The 19,219-nt window shown below is 35.7% G+C and overlaps 1 protein-coding gene and 1 long non-coding RNA gene across 2 annotated transcripts in view; one reads left to right on the top strand and one right to left on the bottom strand.

Moving 5' to 3' along the window:
• Window positions 1–12,141, bottom strand: part of DSG1 (desmoglein 1) — a 39,140-nt gene extending 26,999 nt beyond the window's left edge. The window contains exons 1-4 of the mRNA XM_002757146.7: window positions 11,956–12,141; window positions 2,932–2,967; window positions 2,547–2,678; window positions 1,224–1,379 (exon numbers count right to left, since the gene is read on the bottom strand). Of these exons, the coding sequence (XP_002757192.1) occupies window positions 1,224–1,379; window positions 2,547–2,678; window positions 2,932–2,967; window positions 11,956–12,003 (372 nt within the window). The 5' untranslated portion in view covers window positions 12,004–12,141. The remainder of the gene's footprint in view (window positions 1–1,223; window positions 1,380–2,546; window positions 2,679–2,931; window positions 2,968–11,955) is intronic.
• LOC144578869 (uncharacterized) overlaps window positions 1–19,219 on the top strand; it is a 132,037-nt gene that overhangs the window by 94,711 nt on the left and 18,107 nt on the right. The window lies entirely within an intron of this gene.

Below are 19,219 nucleotides of genomic sequence, written 5' to 3'. Positions count from 1 at the left end.
ATTATTTGTATTTGAAGTGCACCTAAGTGTAATGTGTACTATTTTACAAAATGACATATTTCATATAAAAGCACATTGTGAGACCAGCCTGGGAAATATAGTGAGACCCTTTCTCTATAAAAAAATGATAAAAATTTAAAAAATGCATTGTGTCCCAAGAAAAGCTAACAGGGTAGCATGCCTTTTTAAAGTTTGTGGAGGATCATTGTGGGACAGAGGGAAGAAATATAGATTTGGAATTGAAGGCTAACAGATTAAAGTCATGTGAGGAATACAGGCAGGCAGTATGAGTGAACACTGCAAATATAGATTATTATTTGAAAGTGTTTTGAGATACGGATTGATGAGATTTTAATAGAAGAGGTAAGAGGAGCAACGTAAGGTTTCTTTGTGTCTATTTTTTATATTAAGAAGTGTGTTGAGCATGATCATAGAAGGAAATTGGAGTAGTCAAGGAGCCAGCAGAAGGGAGACAGAAAAGCAGAGGTGATGGAATAAGATTCCCCAATAAACTGGTAATTATAGGAAGATGGAAATGTCTTGGAATCCACTTCAGGAAAAAGCAAACAGCTGATCCTGCTTTTGGATTTAATGAAGAACATTTCTGAGCTGGGAGAGAGGGAAATAATTGTGGGAGTTTGTGATGGATGGCTTCAGCATTTTTGGTGAAGTTGGTCACCAGGGCAACTGCTTAAAGTGGAAACAAGGTTGGGAATTTGAAAAGATAGGATACTTAAGCTATATGACAGCTCCTGTAAAGAATGGAGTGAGATTCACTTAAGAATCAATGAATTTTCAAGGTGCATTAGGAGCTCAGGTGAGCTTTAGGAACATAAATTTATAATAAAGTATCTTTGCTCAGAAAATACTCCTGCAGGAGCTCCAGAATCATTGCTTCACATTAGACTTAAAAGAAGCTAACATTCTCTATTGAATTAAAGGAAAAGGGAAAATTAAAGTTAGATATTTATCCTTCCAAACAAATACTCTAGTTTGTCAATGAGGACAGACTAAAGGTTAGCATTTTTGCTGACACTTAAGTAAAACATTCTTCTCTCTTAATCTTTGCATTTCTTTTTGGTTATGGGATGCTTGTGAATTAAGAAACAACCAAAAATGCCAAATATTGAGACTCTTGAAATCAAATCAAGTATTATCTGAGGTTAAGAGTTTCTGAGAAGAATTTAAGCCTGAACATATATATTCACATGAAGTCCACTTACAATGAAGAAAGGAGTGACCTCTCGATCAACTATGGATGTTATATTAATTTCACCAGTTTTTTGATTAATGACAAAGATTCCATATGGTGGTTGATCAATTCCTACTCCAGAGATGCGGTAGGTAACTTGCTGGTTTGCAGCACAATCTGAGTGAATCTGCAGAAGGAATACAAGTAAAAATATTACAAAGAGCAAATAGAGTTCTATGTCTGATATATGACAGCTTTCTTGAGAGTTGTTGCATGTGATGACCTTGTTATCATTTAGGAAATGTTGACAATGGAGAATTATTTTCCTAGATAAGAGTAACAATTACAGCTCTAATATTTTCAATGGTAACTGACAATGTAATTAAAGAAATTCAGTTTCTACTTAAACAAGAGAAAAGCAAAGTACCACTCTACAATATCTAAGTCTATGCAATCATCAGGCATATCTTCCTTCATTCAACAGTTAAAATTTGATCTTGTATTATTTGCATGGTCTGTGCTTGCACTGGAACTACAGTTGGAAACTCCTTGCCCTCTTAAGGAGTTTACCAATGTTGTCATTATACAACTTTAATCTTCAATATTTTAAAATGTGAAGTTTTGAAGAAAGTTTTGAGTAGATTGATGTAGGTGACTAGAGTTATCTGAGTTTGAGTGGAAGCTCTTAATTCTCAAAATGGGAAGGATGTATTAGTAGCAAAGCCATGCAAATAAATGTTTATAGAAACAAGAATTCTTTCTTTGAAATAAAATACTGTTTGGCTGTAAACGAATCTTAGTGGGGAGTCTTTGTGAGTGTCTGTGTGAATGTATGTGTATATTTGTCTCTGTATCCGTGTCTCTGTATCCGTATATTCATGAATCTGTAGGGGGTTGTTTCTAAGTGTGTGTGTATATGGAAAGAAAGTTACAGAAAAATGAATAGAAAAGGAGTATGAGAGAGGGCACTTTGTAAATGTTAATAAACAAAAAAGTAGGAATTCAATTCTAACACATCATGAGGGAAAAAGAGCATGCATTGAAGTAATTCCTTTGAATGCACTGAAAGCCAAATTCTTTATTTAAATAATAATGTTTTTACATCTAGAGTTTGGGATATCACATGATCACGTATATGCATTTCACAGTGAGGCGAGTCAGTGTTTTGCTGTTTCTCTGAGTGCCTGCATTTCTTAATTTGTCCTTAGGAGTTTCAGTTTTCACCACGTAGATGACAACAGTTCTGTTCTGTATGGTAGCTTCTCAGTGAGACATGTTCATCAAACATTAAAAAGGCTGTTTGAAACTGTATCCATTCTGATTTTCACTGTTATGCTTTGGAGTTGATACTTACTTTGGCGATTGGGTTTCTCTTTGAGTTGTCTTCACCTTCACGACAGGCCGCCGCGAACTTGATCCATTCACGTTTCTGCCTTCGGATTGAATGCCACTTGATGGTGCCATTTTTAGTGTTATAATCTCTTACCTTGAATGAGAGCAATAAAGAGATGGTATATATTAATTTAAATTTGTATTCCAAATTCCACTGAGATTTTTGGAAGAGGATATAATGTCTGAAGTAGAGGATGTTTAATTAGGAACGGTGGTAATTTTGGTCATCTATTAATTTTAGCATGATGTGAACTTTATAAGAATAAATTTTCTTCAGAAAATATGTTGTTATTCTCAAATTATATTCCTGTTTAAAAATTTGGAAAAAATGGATTTGTTATATTTACCTGGACTCGGAATTCACTGTTAACTTCTACCACCACCTATAAGAAATAAGATAATCACACTAGTTATTTTTTAATTAAATGCTTTAAAATGCATATTATTCAGTTACTTCAATAAAGATATAAAACCATAGGTTTGTGAATAATTATATTTTATCAGTCTATATAGCAGGTAGATTTGGTTTGTGTCTTGGGTCTGATGATGATGCTAAGAATTTTTGTTTTTACCGTTCGATTTACTCTTCTTTTTATTACTTCTATTTAAAATTTTTTTATTTTAGCTATGCAGATACTTGTTATTACATGGTAGAATATTTGAAGCTAGAACTCAAATAAAATGTGGTCAGAAGCTCAGGCTGTCTTAGTAAATCTTGTGCCCAAAGAGCTGAGATCTCTAAGGCTGTTCAGTAATATTACAAAATAAGTCAAAATCTGAAAACATTCGAGTATAGTTTCAGGATTTGACTAGCCACAGTTGTAAACAGAAAAAAAAAGTGTGTGTAGGGAAGAAAAGATATGAAGCAGAACAATATAAAGGCTTCAGAATATGTAATCCCTCACTCTAATTGTAGATCAAAGATTTCCTTGTATACTTGCAAATTTTAAGATGAAGTTTTTCACCTGCTTTGAAATATGAAAATAAAAAGTTCTAAAAGAAAAACATTTTCCTTTATGTAAAAATGAACTAGTTGATGTTTTATCTTTAGCTCTGAATGAAACAGATATTATAAATGCATCCTTCCACAGCAAGGAGAGGCAAATGCAGGAGTATAGGGACAAGTTGCTGGGAATGTAACTTCCTTAGTCTCTTCTCTTGTATTAAACAATTTCCCTAGATAAACAAGTATGTTAGTCAAGCTGCCTAGTTACAGCTCTCACTGTAATCTTTATGCATGATTTGCAGGAAAAAATTGAGATAATTTGAATTATTTTCCCTAAAAGTCATAGGCTTTTCTGAGACCATAGACATTTACATATGGAGTTTAATACATTCATGTACTTGTTTAAGACATTGTAAAATATGCCTAAAAATTAAGTGTGGACTGGGGGCTAGTTTGTATTTATTAAGTTTTAAGTTTTATTTATAATTCATTAAAGATAGTATAAATCCTTAATTTGTATTTCTCCCTAAATAAGAAATTTTCAACTTCTAATTGAATTTATTCAGAATTTCAAAGTATGAAAAATTTTATTTGTATCATTGATATAAAAAAATTATAGTTTGCATTTAAGAATACTAACAACAGTAATTTAAAAATACAAAAAAAGGTTTTTTTATAGTTGATTTTAATCGCATCATCAAATAAAATATAAAATTAATGTCTCTAAGTACCTACTTAAAAAAAATTACCACAATAGTTAATTCAGAAAATCAATACTTATGATCAATATGAAAGTGTAAAAAAGTCATGTTTTAATATAGTAATTACATGTCCATTGTATATTTAATATTAATAATTATGATTGTTATTACTATTTTAATTTATTTAATAATAACTAAGTACTAGGTAATGTATAAATCTATGCATTTAATCTTCACAGCAAATACATATGGTCAGCACTAATACTATCACATTTTTCAGATGAGGAAATTGAGTTTTGGATATTAATCTATGGCTAAATGCAATTCAATACAATTCAGAATAATTTGAACTTGAGTTGTGAGTTTTACAATAAAATATGAGATAGCCTATTCCCTTAAGTAAATTACTACTAAGTAAAACATGCTACAAAGAGTTGATATTGCAACTTTAAGAACACAAAAAATTCTGATTTTAATCTATTATCTTTGTGATTGGTAATATTTATATACAGCAGCAGTAATACAGCACAAAGAAAAAAAGAAAACTACATGGCCCAGAGTTTAGGTCATGTTATCCGTAGAGTTCACCTTGGGTGCAGAACTGAAATGATGTTAATATGCATGCATGCTCCTTGCTACCTGTGCATTTATGAACATTTTTTCCCTCTCTCTTGCTTGTGAGTGTGGGATGAGAGACGGGCATACCTTACTTGTCTGTTCGAAAGCCACTTCTTCATAGCTACAGAATTGTGTGTGCATCTGCTCTCTGTTGTTGCACTTCCCTTACTGCACTGGCGCATCAGTGCTTGCTGTTTGTTTTGGAAAACAGTGCAGATGACTAAGAAATCTTTCCAGCTTTATGAAGCTGGGTCATTCTTTTTCCCATGAGAGACAACCTTAGGCAGAAGACCAAGTGAGTTTCACCATACTGTCAGACTCTCAACTGGATTTGTAATTTAAAAACTGCCAAGTCTGCTTAAAAATGTGGTGGGTTGGTGTAAGCTTATTTTCTGTTGCTCAGAGTCTAGAAGGAATTCTGATACAAAGTCACTCTTGGATTTGCAAGGGCAAAATAGTGAAATCTGACTCTTGACAGAGTTGGAAAACCTTCAATGTATTTCCTTAATTCTCTGAACTTTCATTTTCTCACTTGTAAAATGACAATAGTAGACTGAATTTTATACAGGTAACTTTTCAGCTCTAATATTAAATACCTGTGTGCAGTAGGAAAATATTGAAGTATTTAGATTGTGGGAAGGGCATGATATAATTGCAGTTTTAAATCTTACTCTGACAACAGTTAGTAGGACTAGCAGGAAGAGGCAGTGATTATAGACGGTGAGCAGTTGAGGGTCTCTTTATCAAAGCAGACTAAAGTTGAGGAAGAGGTAAGCTGGAGCAGAGGCAGAGGGAATGAATGGTGAAAAATCAAAGAATACTGCAGGATAGCATTTAGCAGGGCTTGAGAACAAATGGGATGGGGTTGTTCAAGAAAGGGAGGAAGCTCAGGAGATGGAGGTTTTAAACTGTGGGACTGGAAACAAGACAGTAACAGAATTCAGCAGATTAGAACACATTGAGTTTGAGATGCCAGATAATGTCCAGGTAAAGATGATCAGCAATTGGAAACATGGATCAAAAGTTGAGCAAAAGTTCAAGCTGGATCTATATTTTTGAGGTATATCTTCTCAGGCAGGATAGTTGAAATCATGTGAGATTTTGAAATTCCTAAAGTAGACGATACAGTCAAGAAACAGCCTGCAGCTGAGGATAAATCTTACATTTATAGAATGAGAAACAAGGACAACAAACAAACAAAAAAAGAAAGGAGAGAAGGAGTGGTGAAAGAAACAGTAGGAAAATATAATGCATTATAATTGAGGCCACAGGAAAGGAAAATAGAAAGACATATGGGGTTGAAAGAGGTGATAAAGAAGAGTTAGGCAGAGTGAATTCTGATGAAATCCTGAGGTTCTGAGTGACATTCAAGAGAATATTTTTAGCTGGATGGAGCATGCAGCTGTTTGACAGCAAGGGATTAGGGAGCAAGAGGTGGAGAGGAGGACATAAAGATGGTCACTTTTTCAAGATACTGGTGATAAAAGGGAACAGGGGGACAAGATGGTAGACTCAGATATAGCATTCAAGGACATTTTTTGAGAAAGAGGAACCTAAGGATTTTTAGAGGCTAGGAGGAGATCTTGATTTAAAAGAAGAAATGTTCAGAAAGAAGATTCTTATAGAGGTGTCGTGATAAAAAGAGAAGGAGAGAATGGGCAGAAAAAGAAAGGACTTCAAAGACAAACGCAAGGAAGAGAGGAAAGCTAGAGATTAAAATCAATCAATTAGGAAAGGGCAATTGGAGGACACTATTTTAAATGACCTAGACCTTCTCCCTGTAGTAAGGGTGAGGTGGATGGAGATTAAAATCAATCAATTAGGAAAGGGAAATTGGAGGACATTCTCCTAAATGACCCAGACCTTGTCCCTGCAGTAAGGGTGAGGTTATTTTCTGGCAGTTAGGGGAGAAGTTTGGATTCAGAAATGAGTTTGGAGTGTGTGCTATGGAGGCTGTGATGGAGATTTACCTAGAGATGAACACAGGGATTGTCAGTATATCTGAGTGAGTATATCTCAGCTATCTTGCCCAGTGGGTATGGATGTTGAGGTAAGTCATTAAATCAATCTGTGCCTCAGTTTCCTCAGTTGTATATGGGACTACAAGTCCCCTCTAGTCCTAAAATTCTATGAAAACAGTAAATAATTCACCGGAAATGCATCCTCAATGGGTTTTCTCTTCATTTCTGTTTTAGGAACCAATCAATTTATGTACTTTTTAAAAGCTACAGGAGAAAGAAACTACAGGCTAATTTTAATAAATCCCCAATTATAGTAATTTTTAATGTTTTTCTTTTTAATATTGAAGTTCATGCTTCTTTGCACATAATAAAAATGGGTTTGAGGAACAGGCCACTTTTATTTAAAAAAATCTCTTGCATTTAATAATTGTAAGATGGTCTTCCAAGCCACTTTTTGCTAAGCATTCAATTCTAATGTGTTTACTTTTTGCTAAGCATTCGACTCTAATGTAATTGTTAATTTTTATATACATCATAAAGATGCACTTAAAGCAAAGCTAAAATATGACAATTTTCTTTATTTAAAAACCTCTTATGTTTTCCTTTGTATTGCTCTGACAAAGGGTGTCAGTCTGGGGTTGACAACACCTCAATGGGTTGATTTCTCTAATTTATTCTTTTCATTTGTTTATTTTACAAGTACTCACTGAATGTGTATTATGTGGATCCAATGCTAGATTAAGACTTTTAAAGGCCTAAAAATATTATAGCAAGCCTCAGATGAAATGCAAAGTGAATTTATTACTATACCATTAAAATGTTGAAGAAATCTAGTATTGTGATTTCTGTGTTTAATAGCGTGCTAATTTTTTGGAGTGTGTGGGGGAAGAGTAGTATAAACTATCCAAAATTTCCTGTGGTACCTCTGCTGTGTGTGGTGAGACATGTACTGAGCAATCTTGCACTAGTGCAAGGCACTATAAGGGATACAAAGGCAAATCAGACCCAGAACCTGCCTTCAAATAATGTACAGTCATGTAGTTTTATGAGCAATAGGCAACTATTAATTTGTAGAGATATGGTTTCTCATTAGACAAGTATGAAAAACTGTGCCCTATTCTCATAGACCAATTAAGAGTATGGATCAGTAGCCAATGGCATTCAAAAAAATTTGACCTGCCTAAGTCTATTGAAGGAATTTGCATATCAAGCATAATCAGCAAGGGTGGCCCGACCCAGCACTGTGCAAGGGTGTTCCCTGAGTTAAGGGAGCACTATAAATCTAATTGCAATGCCTGGCAGAGCAGACTTCCTGCTGATATATTAGGCAATTCCTATTAGGACACAGGGATACTCAGAAACCATGTCTTTGATGAATGTGTAGTGGAGAAAGAGTTATCAGAAATTAAGTGCTCTGAATATAGATGAGAGTGTCCTTTTTCTAGATTGTTAAGATTTGTTAAACAAGTAAATCTTACTCCTTGGGTCAGCTTTTCAGATTTAAGGCAGTATTCTTCAGTGTTTTAGGTTCTACTGTTTCCTAAAACAGGGATGACAAAATGTTTTTGCTCTGTGACAACTCAAACCAATTGAGCGATGATAAATTTGTACTCCCTGTTTCTGTAAAGGTCATTGAAGATGCTAATCCTAAATCTGCAGCGGAATAATAAAGGTTTTATGAACACCATATGAATGTTAATAATACTTGAATGCAATTTGTAAGTTTCACTGAATACATGAACAAAAATATTGCCCTTCCATTTTCTATAAAATGTTTTACTGAAAAACTAATGTCTATGATATGTGTCACTACAATACATGCTCAAGAAAGCACAAAGAGCCCCCTCTCTTTTGCTTGTCTTCTGTTTGGTCTGTTCTAGTTTGATAGTCTTTCTCTTGCTTTAGGCACCTGTGAACACAATTATGGGGACTTAAGATGTCTTCAATTAAGTTTAGGAACTATGTAATAAAATGTATATTATTTTCTGTGTATTTTAGCCTGAATGCTGAAAGTACTCTTAAAAACTCCTGGCCATATTTTACAGAATTTCAGTTCAGTTCAAACTGTGGAGTTAGTTTATCAGGTGGTCAGAAGGTTGGTGTTTTGCTTGTTTGCTCTGGAAATGTTAATCCATAGAAAGAGGGGGAATAGGTTGATGAACTGAAGTAATCAGATCATTTATGGTCATAGAGAAAAGTCATTTTCTCTATCCTTTGAGCTTGAGCTATAGAAATTTGCCTTTTTAGAAAAACACATCTTCAGATTTGTGTTGACTTGAATGAACTAATTGGATCTGGCAAAGTTGCAAGTAATTTTCAGAAATCATTAAAGCCATGGAAACCCTGCTGGCTCTATTTTGCTTTCTCACAGTGACCATGCTGTACTTTTTACCATTGTCACATGCATCCACACAGATTTCTTTTATTTGGTGCATAGGAAGCATCATTCTCCGGCCTAGAGAAAATACATTCTAACTCCTTCCTCTACTCCATACACTGAATGTGTGGAAATAAAAAGAAGAAAGCAAAATAGATGCAGAATTAACAAAATATGTTTGACTTGCAGTGTTATAGCAGGTGTAACCTCTTGTCTGTCCAGGAGACTTGTCAGAACAATAGAATAGCCACAGAGCAATCTTGGCTATAAGAGCAGCTCCTCCAGCTTTGTTCTTTCTGATTCAACCCACTCATTTCAACAAGGTTCACAACCTTCGGATGCATTGAGCTGAATATACAGTATGCTTGCAAACAGATAGATACTCAGTTCTCTTTGCTTTAAAGATACTACCAATTTAAATGTCTTAAAGGCCTTAACAATTGTACAAACATTCATCCTAATGCAGATTCTCACTTATTGACTTTGAGTAGAGATAAATATAAAGACTTTACATATTTTTTTAAAATTTTTTTTGCGTATAAGAAGCATTTATAATGAGACTAGAAGAAAGGTAATTAGAAGAATATGCTATAGTGGTGGTTGTTTTATAAAGAAAGAAGTATTTTAAAGAAAAATAGAGATTAGGAAACTCCAAAGGACAATTATCAAAATTGTTCTATGTGATAAAAACAGTAGTTAAAATAAATTTTGATCTTCCAAAACTTAAAAAGTGAAATGCTTTACAAAAAAAGCTATGATGTCAATGTAAAAATAAAACATTGTAATTCATTATAGTGTAAGTTATTTGAGAAATAGTTTTCATAAGCCATGTGAGAGAGTTGTGATTGATTTCAATATAAAATATGGTAACCTCCTCTTCACCTATTCCTGAAAACCTCCCGTAAAGCAACAACAAAAAATCTAGGCAGAGCCAGAGAAAGTTCAATAAAGATATATGATATTGATGATGATACATTTTATTGAAGAATGAGTAAGTAGAAAGTGACTGTTTAAAGAAATTTTATATGCTGTAATTAATTAAAAATAAGTAAATCAAGAATGAGGCACATCTTAGAGACTCTATGGAAGTTATTAGGCCGGGCGCGGTGGCTCAAGCCTGCAATCCCAGCACTTTGGGAGGCTGAGGCGGGTGGATCACGTGGTCAAGAGATCGAGACCATCCTAGTCAACATGGTGAAACCCCGTCTCTACTAAAAATACAAAAAATTAGCTGGGCATGGTGGCGCGTGCCTGTAATTCCAGCTACTCAGGAGGCTGAGGCAGGAGAATTGCCTGAACCCAGGAGGCGGAGGTTGCGATGAGCCGAGATTGCGCCATTGCACTCCAGCCTGGGTAACAAGAGCGAAACTCCGTCTCAAAAAAAAAAAAAAAAAAAAAAAAAGAAAGTAATTGTGTTTCTGTCTGAACAAGCTGCTCAACTAAAACTATAATAGCTCTTAATGGATCAAATTTATCTGAAACTTTAAGTGAAAGTATTTGATTATTGACAATATGAAAGTCTTGTATTTCAAATGACATACTGTGTAATGCTCAGTGATCCTACTGAATCCTAAGTAATGAAATCACCTGATCCTAAATATCGACTGAAAAGTCCATGGGATAGTACTAATGTTTGAAGGGAAGCTTGGAACTAAAGCCACCAGCTTATTTATGGTTATTTATAACCAAGTATTATGTCCTGCCTTAATTAAAAAACTGAATTCAAACTAACCAGTATACTTTGAATCAAAGATCTAACTTATTATACCAACTCAACATTCCAGTTGAAAAATTAAGCAAGTAGAAACAAATGTGAACAACAACACTGTACATCCTGCCAAGCTGGAGGGCAATTTACTTGGCACCTGCCTTTTTGAATTACGTTAACCTTACTGTGAAGGAGATTACAATTTTCAAATTTTCACTGAAGTGAAATTGACACAATACATTAGTGGTGCACTTAATATTATCTCTACAAAGAGAAAACTAATTACATGTAAGGGGGCAATGATAAAGTCTTTCATTACATTTGTCTGACCATCAAGTACACAACTTTTGTACCACAGCTATCATCACTGACATTCCAGTTGTAAGATCGAGTATAATAATAATTATACTTACTCTTTAATTATAGCCACTTCTTCACTTAATATGTCATTTATAAACCTCCTATACTGCCATTTTTTGAAATTTAAAATGTTTTAAATAAAGTTGTAAACAGTGCAGGGCTTTTGATAATAGTGGTATAGATTCTAACCAAGTATGCAACTGACAAGATTATTTGGATAGTGAGGTCAGCCACAAACTGCTATGATTTTAAATTATGTGGATGCTATTTTTATGTATTAAAAATTCGAGTAATTACAACACCAAAGATACTGAACCAATGAAAAAATATTTAGGTTAAAAATCCAGACACACTTGATTAGTTTAAAAACCCTCTTGCAAAAGAGATTTTGGACCACAAAGTGCTACTAACTAGTGATAGGAATTTCCTAAATTCAGTATTTTCCCAGCATGGCTTAGCAACAACTTCAATGTCAGAGATGTAATATAATGAATTGACACTGATGCATTAACGTGGTCTTGAATCTTCAAATAAAGAGTGAAATGCTGATTGAAAAATCTAGTTCATAAAATCACTTTGTCATTAACACACATTTTTAATGGGTTTACGTTAGAAATAATGCCTACTAACATTTTCTAAAACATTTCCACTTGTTTACAATGAGCATGATTTTGAAAAATTTTTACCAGAATCCACTCACCAGAAAAATGAACAGCACTGCAGCTATTCTGAAGAAACTCCAGTCCATCTCTGCTGGATTCTCTTACATCCAAGACCAAGGGAGTTTTGTTTGTTCTCTGTTCTTTTTCTTTCTCCCACTCAGCTGGTGTCTGATTAAAATAATTTCTCAGTAGATGTTCTTACATGCAGGCTTTGAGGTGTTTCTGCCTTCCTCTGGGAGAAGTACCGAAGGTACGTATAACCAGTCTGGATCCCCACCCTAAAAACTTGGGCTGGTCTCGCTGAAATGCTTGACAAGATCATCATTGCTCCCAGGTAAAAACTTGGGGCCACACCCTTCTTCCACCTGAGAAGCAACTCTTGATGGGGCAAAGAAGATTCACTCCTTTACTGAAGGTTTTCGGTGGCAGGCACTTAAAGTGAACAGAAATATGGAGGATTATACAGATGATAGGGGCTTCTCATCCCAGGCTGTCTTTACAAGTGGTTTAATTTCTCCCCATATTAAATAGGCAGGTATAACTTGAACCCTCATCTTATTATTCGATTATCTGTTTGTAGCCAAACCCTCAGGTCATAGTAGAAAATTACAAACTTTCCATTTTTGTAGATGTTGTGAAAGTTTCAGTTATTTTCACTTGTTACAAGACTGAAAATTTGCTAATGTGAGAGTGAGGGGTTTTTTAAAGTTATTAATTCAAACAAGTAAAACAATGATACTTACAATTATTAGATCCTCTGCATAACTCCTAATTCCCATTAACTGACCAGACTTAGGAATCCTCCATTTTCCCTCTGAAGGAATCCTCCATTTTCCCTCTGAAGGAATTATTTTCTCTCCTTAATTATTTTTCTCTCTTTATGATTCTTTTTAAAATGCTACAAAACAAACATTAAATATTACTAAACTTAATTAAGGGTGAATAATGAGAACCACCAATTAAAATCCTGACGATAATTTTTAAAATGAGATTTGGTGCCTGAAATACTAATGGAAACACAGAAAGCTGCTCTGCAGGTGAGATGGGTTAAAAGTCAATGACGATTCCCAAGCACAGAGCCAAGAATCTGTACAGTGAGCCAATTAGATCATAGGGAATACACTGAAGAAATGGCTGCCTACACATGTAGATGGGAAACTGAATGCAGCCCTGAGGTTTGTGAAAATAAATAGCAACCTTCACAAGGCAACAGTTGGACATATTTTTTGTCTCTCTTCTCTTTCCCTGGCAATGTCTAGTGTAAATATTGTGAGTGGCAGGAAGCTCATAAACACTGGATGCCCTCCTAGTTTGCAATGGCTACTTGGAACAAGAGACCTATCTGATAAGATGCTGATTATCGTTAAAAAGTTACTCAAAATGTCTCCAAAAGGAAGAAAATCTTTGCAGGTCAGAGCGTCTATAGAGTGCTGCTGTCATTTCACTACAGATTTGTAGCAAAGGAGATGTGTGGCTTGAATTTTCATATTATTCATCATAGAGTGTAGAGGGAAGGAGACAAGCTGCCCATGTTTATTTGCAGTGAATAAGAATACTTATGATTGGAAATGGCAGATGTCAATAAATGAAATTTAGAAAGATAAGCTGGCCAATTTTCTCTAATGAGAAATGTCAAGTAAAATAGACTGTCTCAACCTGTGACTTAGTCTGAGCAATGTATTAGTATCAGGTTTTCTGACCATGAATAGCAGAAGAATTACTGTGCACCAGAGACAACAGGACCTACTCTTGCAGCTTTCCAATGGCAAGTCAATGTTTTATGCACTTTAGATTCTGGGCATGATGGCTGGGCATGTACGGGGGCCTTCTTTACTATTAAATTACCTTTCCCTAAACCCAACCCTGGCTCCACCCCTAACTCAATGCCTTGCTCCACCAATCCTGTCTGACTAGAGGATTCATAAGGCAGCAGCAACCTCTCAAGCGTCTTTCTGGAGAGGAGGTGTGATAGAACTCCAACACTGCAGAGCAACGACTGTCTCGCCAGTCACATGAGAGCCAATGCAATGTTAAACACAGCAGGAGAGGGAATGTACGAATCACTTTCTCTCCTTTGCCTCCTTCCCTGCCTTTTTCTCTTTCTTACTCACTTTAATGTCCGTAGAACAGTGCTATCCAGTAGAACTTTCTACAATGCAAAAATATTCTCTATCTATGCTGTCTGATGTGGTAGCCACATATAATATGTAACTACTGAGTATTAAAAATATGGCTATTATGACTGAAGAAGGAATATTTAACTTTCCTTAATTTAAATGTAAATAACCACATGTGGCTAGTGGCTACCATATTAAACAATACAGACATCATTGCTTTCGTGGTCTATCTTGTGTCTTATGCCAAGCCTTAGGACCTTCTCATTTTGACAACCTCATCTCCTTCAATCTACTCTATGCCTTTACTTAACTGAGAACTCGATCTTTGCTCCAGCTTTCAATTAGCAAATTTAATTAGCTTTCCTTCACGTACTCCTATCTCAGCTGGTCCTGTCCCTCTTCCTGACTTGGTGGTCCTCTTTCCTAATGCCAGTGAGTTAAGATACTTTACAGCACAGGCAACAGAAACTGTTCCATTTCCGTATTCACATTGTTTTCACTTCTTTCTTCCAAGAACCTCATCTGTAACCTCTCATCACACTGTTGCTTCTTTCCCATCTCAGTGAACTCCTTTCTTCACTCTGAACATTGTTTTGTATGTGTGCCTCCACGTACATAGAACAGTTCTCATTTCATGGAAATTTTATGAGATATGGGGTGATTTTTTGTCTGGAATTTCCCTGGTGAGCTGACAAAGTTTTCCATAGGGGCCAGAATTCTCTAGAGAAGAGGATATTCCTCTTTTTTATAAGTCACTGCAAACTCCAGAATGTACCTTAAATGTTTGTGTTTCTATATTTGTTGTTAACTTGAAATATTTCAATACCTTTTAAGAAAACATAATAATCATCTCCTATAAAAATAATTTTGCAAAACAAAATCATCAGCATGTTTAACTAAAGATAACATATTTTATTGGTCTAGAAGTTCTCAAGCCTAATGACAGTAACTGTTTTATCCACCTTCACTTACATAGCATCCATAGCATGAACTCATACTTCAGAGAAATTCTTCAGAATGGGCTTTTTATTCCTTTTGGCAATAAAGTATTTTTAAATTGGTAGGGAATAGCTGTACATGTCTTTGGGGTGCATGTGATGTTTTCATATCTGTATGCAGTGTTACAATGATTAAATCAGGGCAACTGCGACATCCATCACTTCAAACCTTTATCATTTCTTTGTGTTGGGAAGCTTACAGTTCTCTTGTAGCTATTTTGAAATATAGAATAAATTATTGTTAACTATATTTTGATGTTATGTGTGAACCTCTAGTTTTATATATGTCTCTAAATTAACCTGATGAACTCTACAAATTGTTTAAAAAAATAGGTGAAAGGTAAAAACCTTAAACATGGTGAAGAAATTGAAGTAAATAAGCTGGGCATTAAATAAAATTTTGTGTTTGCCTCTATACTGTATTAATATTCCTATGAGATATATTGATTGTAGATCTTGTTCACATTGTTTAAAATTCCTCAAATGGTTTAAAATTCTTCAAAGAGTCAATGTCACACACATAGACGTCTGGGAGCTGGGGGCTGCATTTTATGCATGCAATGTCTGGTTGGTCATGATTTCTGGTTTGGACAAAAGAGCCGAGATTTCAGTGGCTCGATCTTGGCTCACTGCAACCTCTGTCTCCCAGAACAAGCAATTCTCGTGTCTCAGCCTCCTAAGTAGCTGGGACTACAGGAGCGAGCCACACGCATGGCTAATTTTTTTTAGTTTTAGTAGTGATGGGCTTTCACCATGTTGCCAGGCTGATCTCGAACTCCTGACCTCAAGTGGTCTACCCCTCTCAACCTCCCTAAGTGTTTGGATTACGGCCGTGAGCCTCTGTGCCCAGCCATATTATGTTTATTTTTACAGATATGTGAATTATGTTGGTGTGAAATGTCATGATGTTGGAAATTTTCTTCATAATAATTCAGCAATGAAATAGATAAAAAATGGCAAATATTGACAACTGTTAAATCTAATAGTATATGGTTTGTGTATATTTGAAAATTTTCATAATAAAAGTAAAAATAAAAACTTAAGTAGATGTTGGCAAATTCTTGCCATGGTTTAAATGGGGTCCACTGTGTGTGTGTGTGTGTGTGTGTGTGTGTGTGTGTGTGTGTTTTTAGTTGAACACAGCCATAGTCATTTGAGTATAAATTGTGGCTCCTTTTACTCTACAACAGCAGAACTAAGAAGTTATGATGCAGACCATGTTGGCATAGAAAGCCTAAAATAATTACTTATCTTGCCCTTTACAGAAAATGTATGACGATCCCTGAACTAGATGAATAGATTATACCTTGCAGTATGAAATATGACTCATGAGTAGATTAGTTGATTTTAGGTAAAGTCACAAAATTGATCTCAAGGATATGAACAGAACTCATGATGACTGGAAATAACCATTAAAATTAAACTACAGCAGCAAAAACAACAACAAAAACTAGGCTGGACGTGGTGGCTCACACTTGTAATCTCAGCTCTTTGGGAAGCCGAGGTGGGTGGATCACTTTAGGTCAGAAGTTCGAGACCAGTCTGGCCAACATGGTGAAACCCCATCTCTACTAAAAAATGCAGAAACATTAGCTGGGCATGGTGGCAGACACCTGTAATCCCAGCTACTCTGGAGGCTGGGACAGGAGAATTGCTTGAACCTGGGAGTGGGAGGTTGCAGCGAGTTGGGATCTCACCACCGTACTCCAGCCTGGGAGACAGAGTCTTGCTCTCAAATTAAAAAAACTAACCAGTGAGAAAAAAGATATTTATAATAAAATTGTGTTTTTAGTTTTACATTTTTAGAGAGATCTTGTTTATAGTTGACCAAAGTAATCTATAGCTTAACTCGTCTTCCTTTCTTTTAAAGCAGATCTAAGGAAAATCTTAATTTTATTTTTGTCTAGTCAATTCTAGAATGAGAATTGAACAGCATTACATCTTTATATGCTTTTCTCTACATAGAAACAATGTAAGTGAACAAGGGAAAATCTCAAATGATTTTGAGAACCGTGAACTCTATCTAATACATAAATATTTTATGATAAAATAAGAATGGTGAAAGAGAGTAAGCTGCTCTTGCTGTGTTTTGTAAACATCAAAAATATATGATAATTCTGAGTATCTGCCACATGTTCAACACTGTATTAGGCACTGTGTTCAAAACAGTTTTGAACTCTGCTCTTAAGGAGGTTACCTTGTAGCTGCAAACACTCTGACACAGAAGTATTACTACTCCCTTCTAGAAGACTGTTCTACTCACACACCTGTGTGGGTTAGCCACAGTCGCACTGTAATGTTTGGATTTCATGTGCAACTTCAGGCTACTTTTTTATCTTGTAATAAGTTATCACCAGGACAGTTCTGCAACATTTATTTCTTCGGCTTACTATGTTCCTTGCACTATAGTAGGGACCTAGGTTACAAAGATGGATAGAATAGGTCCTTGCCCTGATGTGGCTCCAGGCTGGGTAAGATGGGGAAAACAACAGATTTTTTTTTCCACTTGCTGAATAGAAGCATGCATAAGATGCTTTGGGAACACACAGCCCAGTTTTGCTGGAGGTGACTTGAGAGAAATCTTACAATGTTAATGGCCACACATTTGGGGCATCATAGAACCGATTGCTAAAATACTTAATTTCTTCCTTTCTTTGCAGCTTACCTCAGTCTCTCATTTTATACTTTAAATTTTATGGTGTTTAATTGAATACAGCCTTAGTCAATTGCTTCTGTTGTCTCTACTTTGCCTTCCGGTCTTCATTTCTGTTCTCATGATTTCTCTCCAGACCCCTTCACCTGGCATTGCTGTGCATGCTTCTAATTATACATTTTGTATAATTAGAAACTCTCCATTTTAGTCCATGTTATATTCATTTTCCAGAACAGTGTTTTTAAAACATTGCTTTCTTTATGTCATGTCTCTTCTCAAGAAAGTGCTGTAGGCTGGGCACGGTAGCTAATGCCTATAATCACAGGACTTTGGGAAACTGAGGCAGGAGGATCTCTTGAGCCTGGGAGTTCAGGACAAGCTTGGGCAACATGGCGAAATCCTGTCTCTACAAACGAATGCAAAATATTAGCTGGGTATGGTGATGCACACCTGTAGTACCAGCTACTCAGGAGGCTTAGGTGGGAGGATTGCTTGAGTCTGGGAGGCAGAGGATGTACAGAGCCAAGATCATGCCACTCCACTGCAGCTTGAGTGACACTGAGACCCTGTCCAAAAAAAAAAAGTAAAGAAAATGCAGTAACTCCATATTTCCTCCAAGATGAAAATGACTTTGTATTGTAAAAACTTTATGGTATATTTATGTCTCCAGGTTATTTATTGTATATGGCGGAAAAAAAGTGCCATCACCCTGATGGTCTTAAGATTTTTCCACCATTGCTTTTTATTTTTGAAGACCCTGCCATTGATTGTGATGATACCAGTATGAAAGGTAACAGTTGTGATTGATGTTTGTCCAGGGTATTTTCCATTTAGGAGTATGTGCATAGTACATGGACATGTAAGCAGCTTACTCCATAATTTTCAGAAGCCGTTTCTTGACTGCAGTTTTGAAAATTCCATTTCATCAGTGTTTCTTGAGTCCTGCTAGGCACTGTGCTAGTTGCCAGCAGAAATTTTAAAAAAATAGATAATACAAGTTCCCAAGTTTAAGAAGGCTATAATCTTGACTGGATCTCAAAGGTGTGATGAGGCTTGTTTTTTACTGGGCACACTGACATATGTGGCATAGGAAAGACCTATACTGTTTTATTAGCCCCTGCAAGAGGGAAATAAGTATCCCACTAAGGGAATTTGAAAGCACTTTACGGAAGAGGTAGATTTTCAAATTTTTAGGACGCTACATTCATGACAAATAAAGATGTGGATGGGAAAAAAGGCAGTAGGAAATACATATTTTTCCAGCGCAAAAGGAATTGTATTGGACTAAGTATCTCAATTGTGAGAGTTAGCAGGGACGCTGATAGAACAGAATGAAAGCAAATGTGATGGACATGGAATGCTCTGCTGAGAAATTTGGACTACATTCAATGGCAGAGAGAGAACCAACATGGGCTTTTGAGCAAGGCATTGACCTTCAAGTTGTGTTTTTAGAGTTTGTCTTGGAAGCTCTGCAGTGAGTGAGTAGACACTCCAGGGAGAAAGATGAATTTGGAGGCTACCATAATAGTTTAGG

This window comes from Callithrix jacchus, chromosome 13, assembly GCF_049354715.1.
Source record: "Callithrix jacchus isolate 240 chromosome 13, calJac240_pri, whole genome shotgun sequence".
Taxonomy (NCBI): domain Eukaryota; kingdom Metazoa; phylum Chordata; class Mammalia; order Primates; family Cebidae; genus Callithrix; species Callithrix jacchus.
This window is presented reverse-complemented; position numbering and strand designations above follow the sequence as displayed.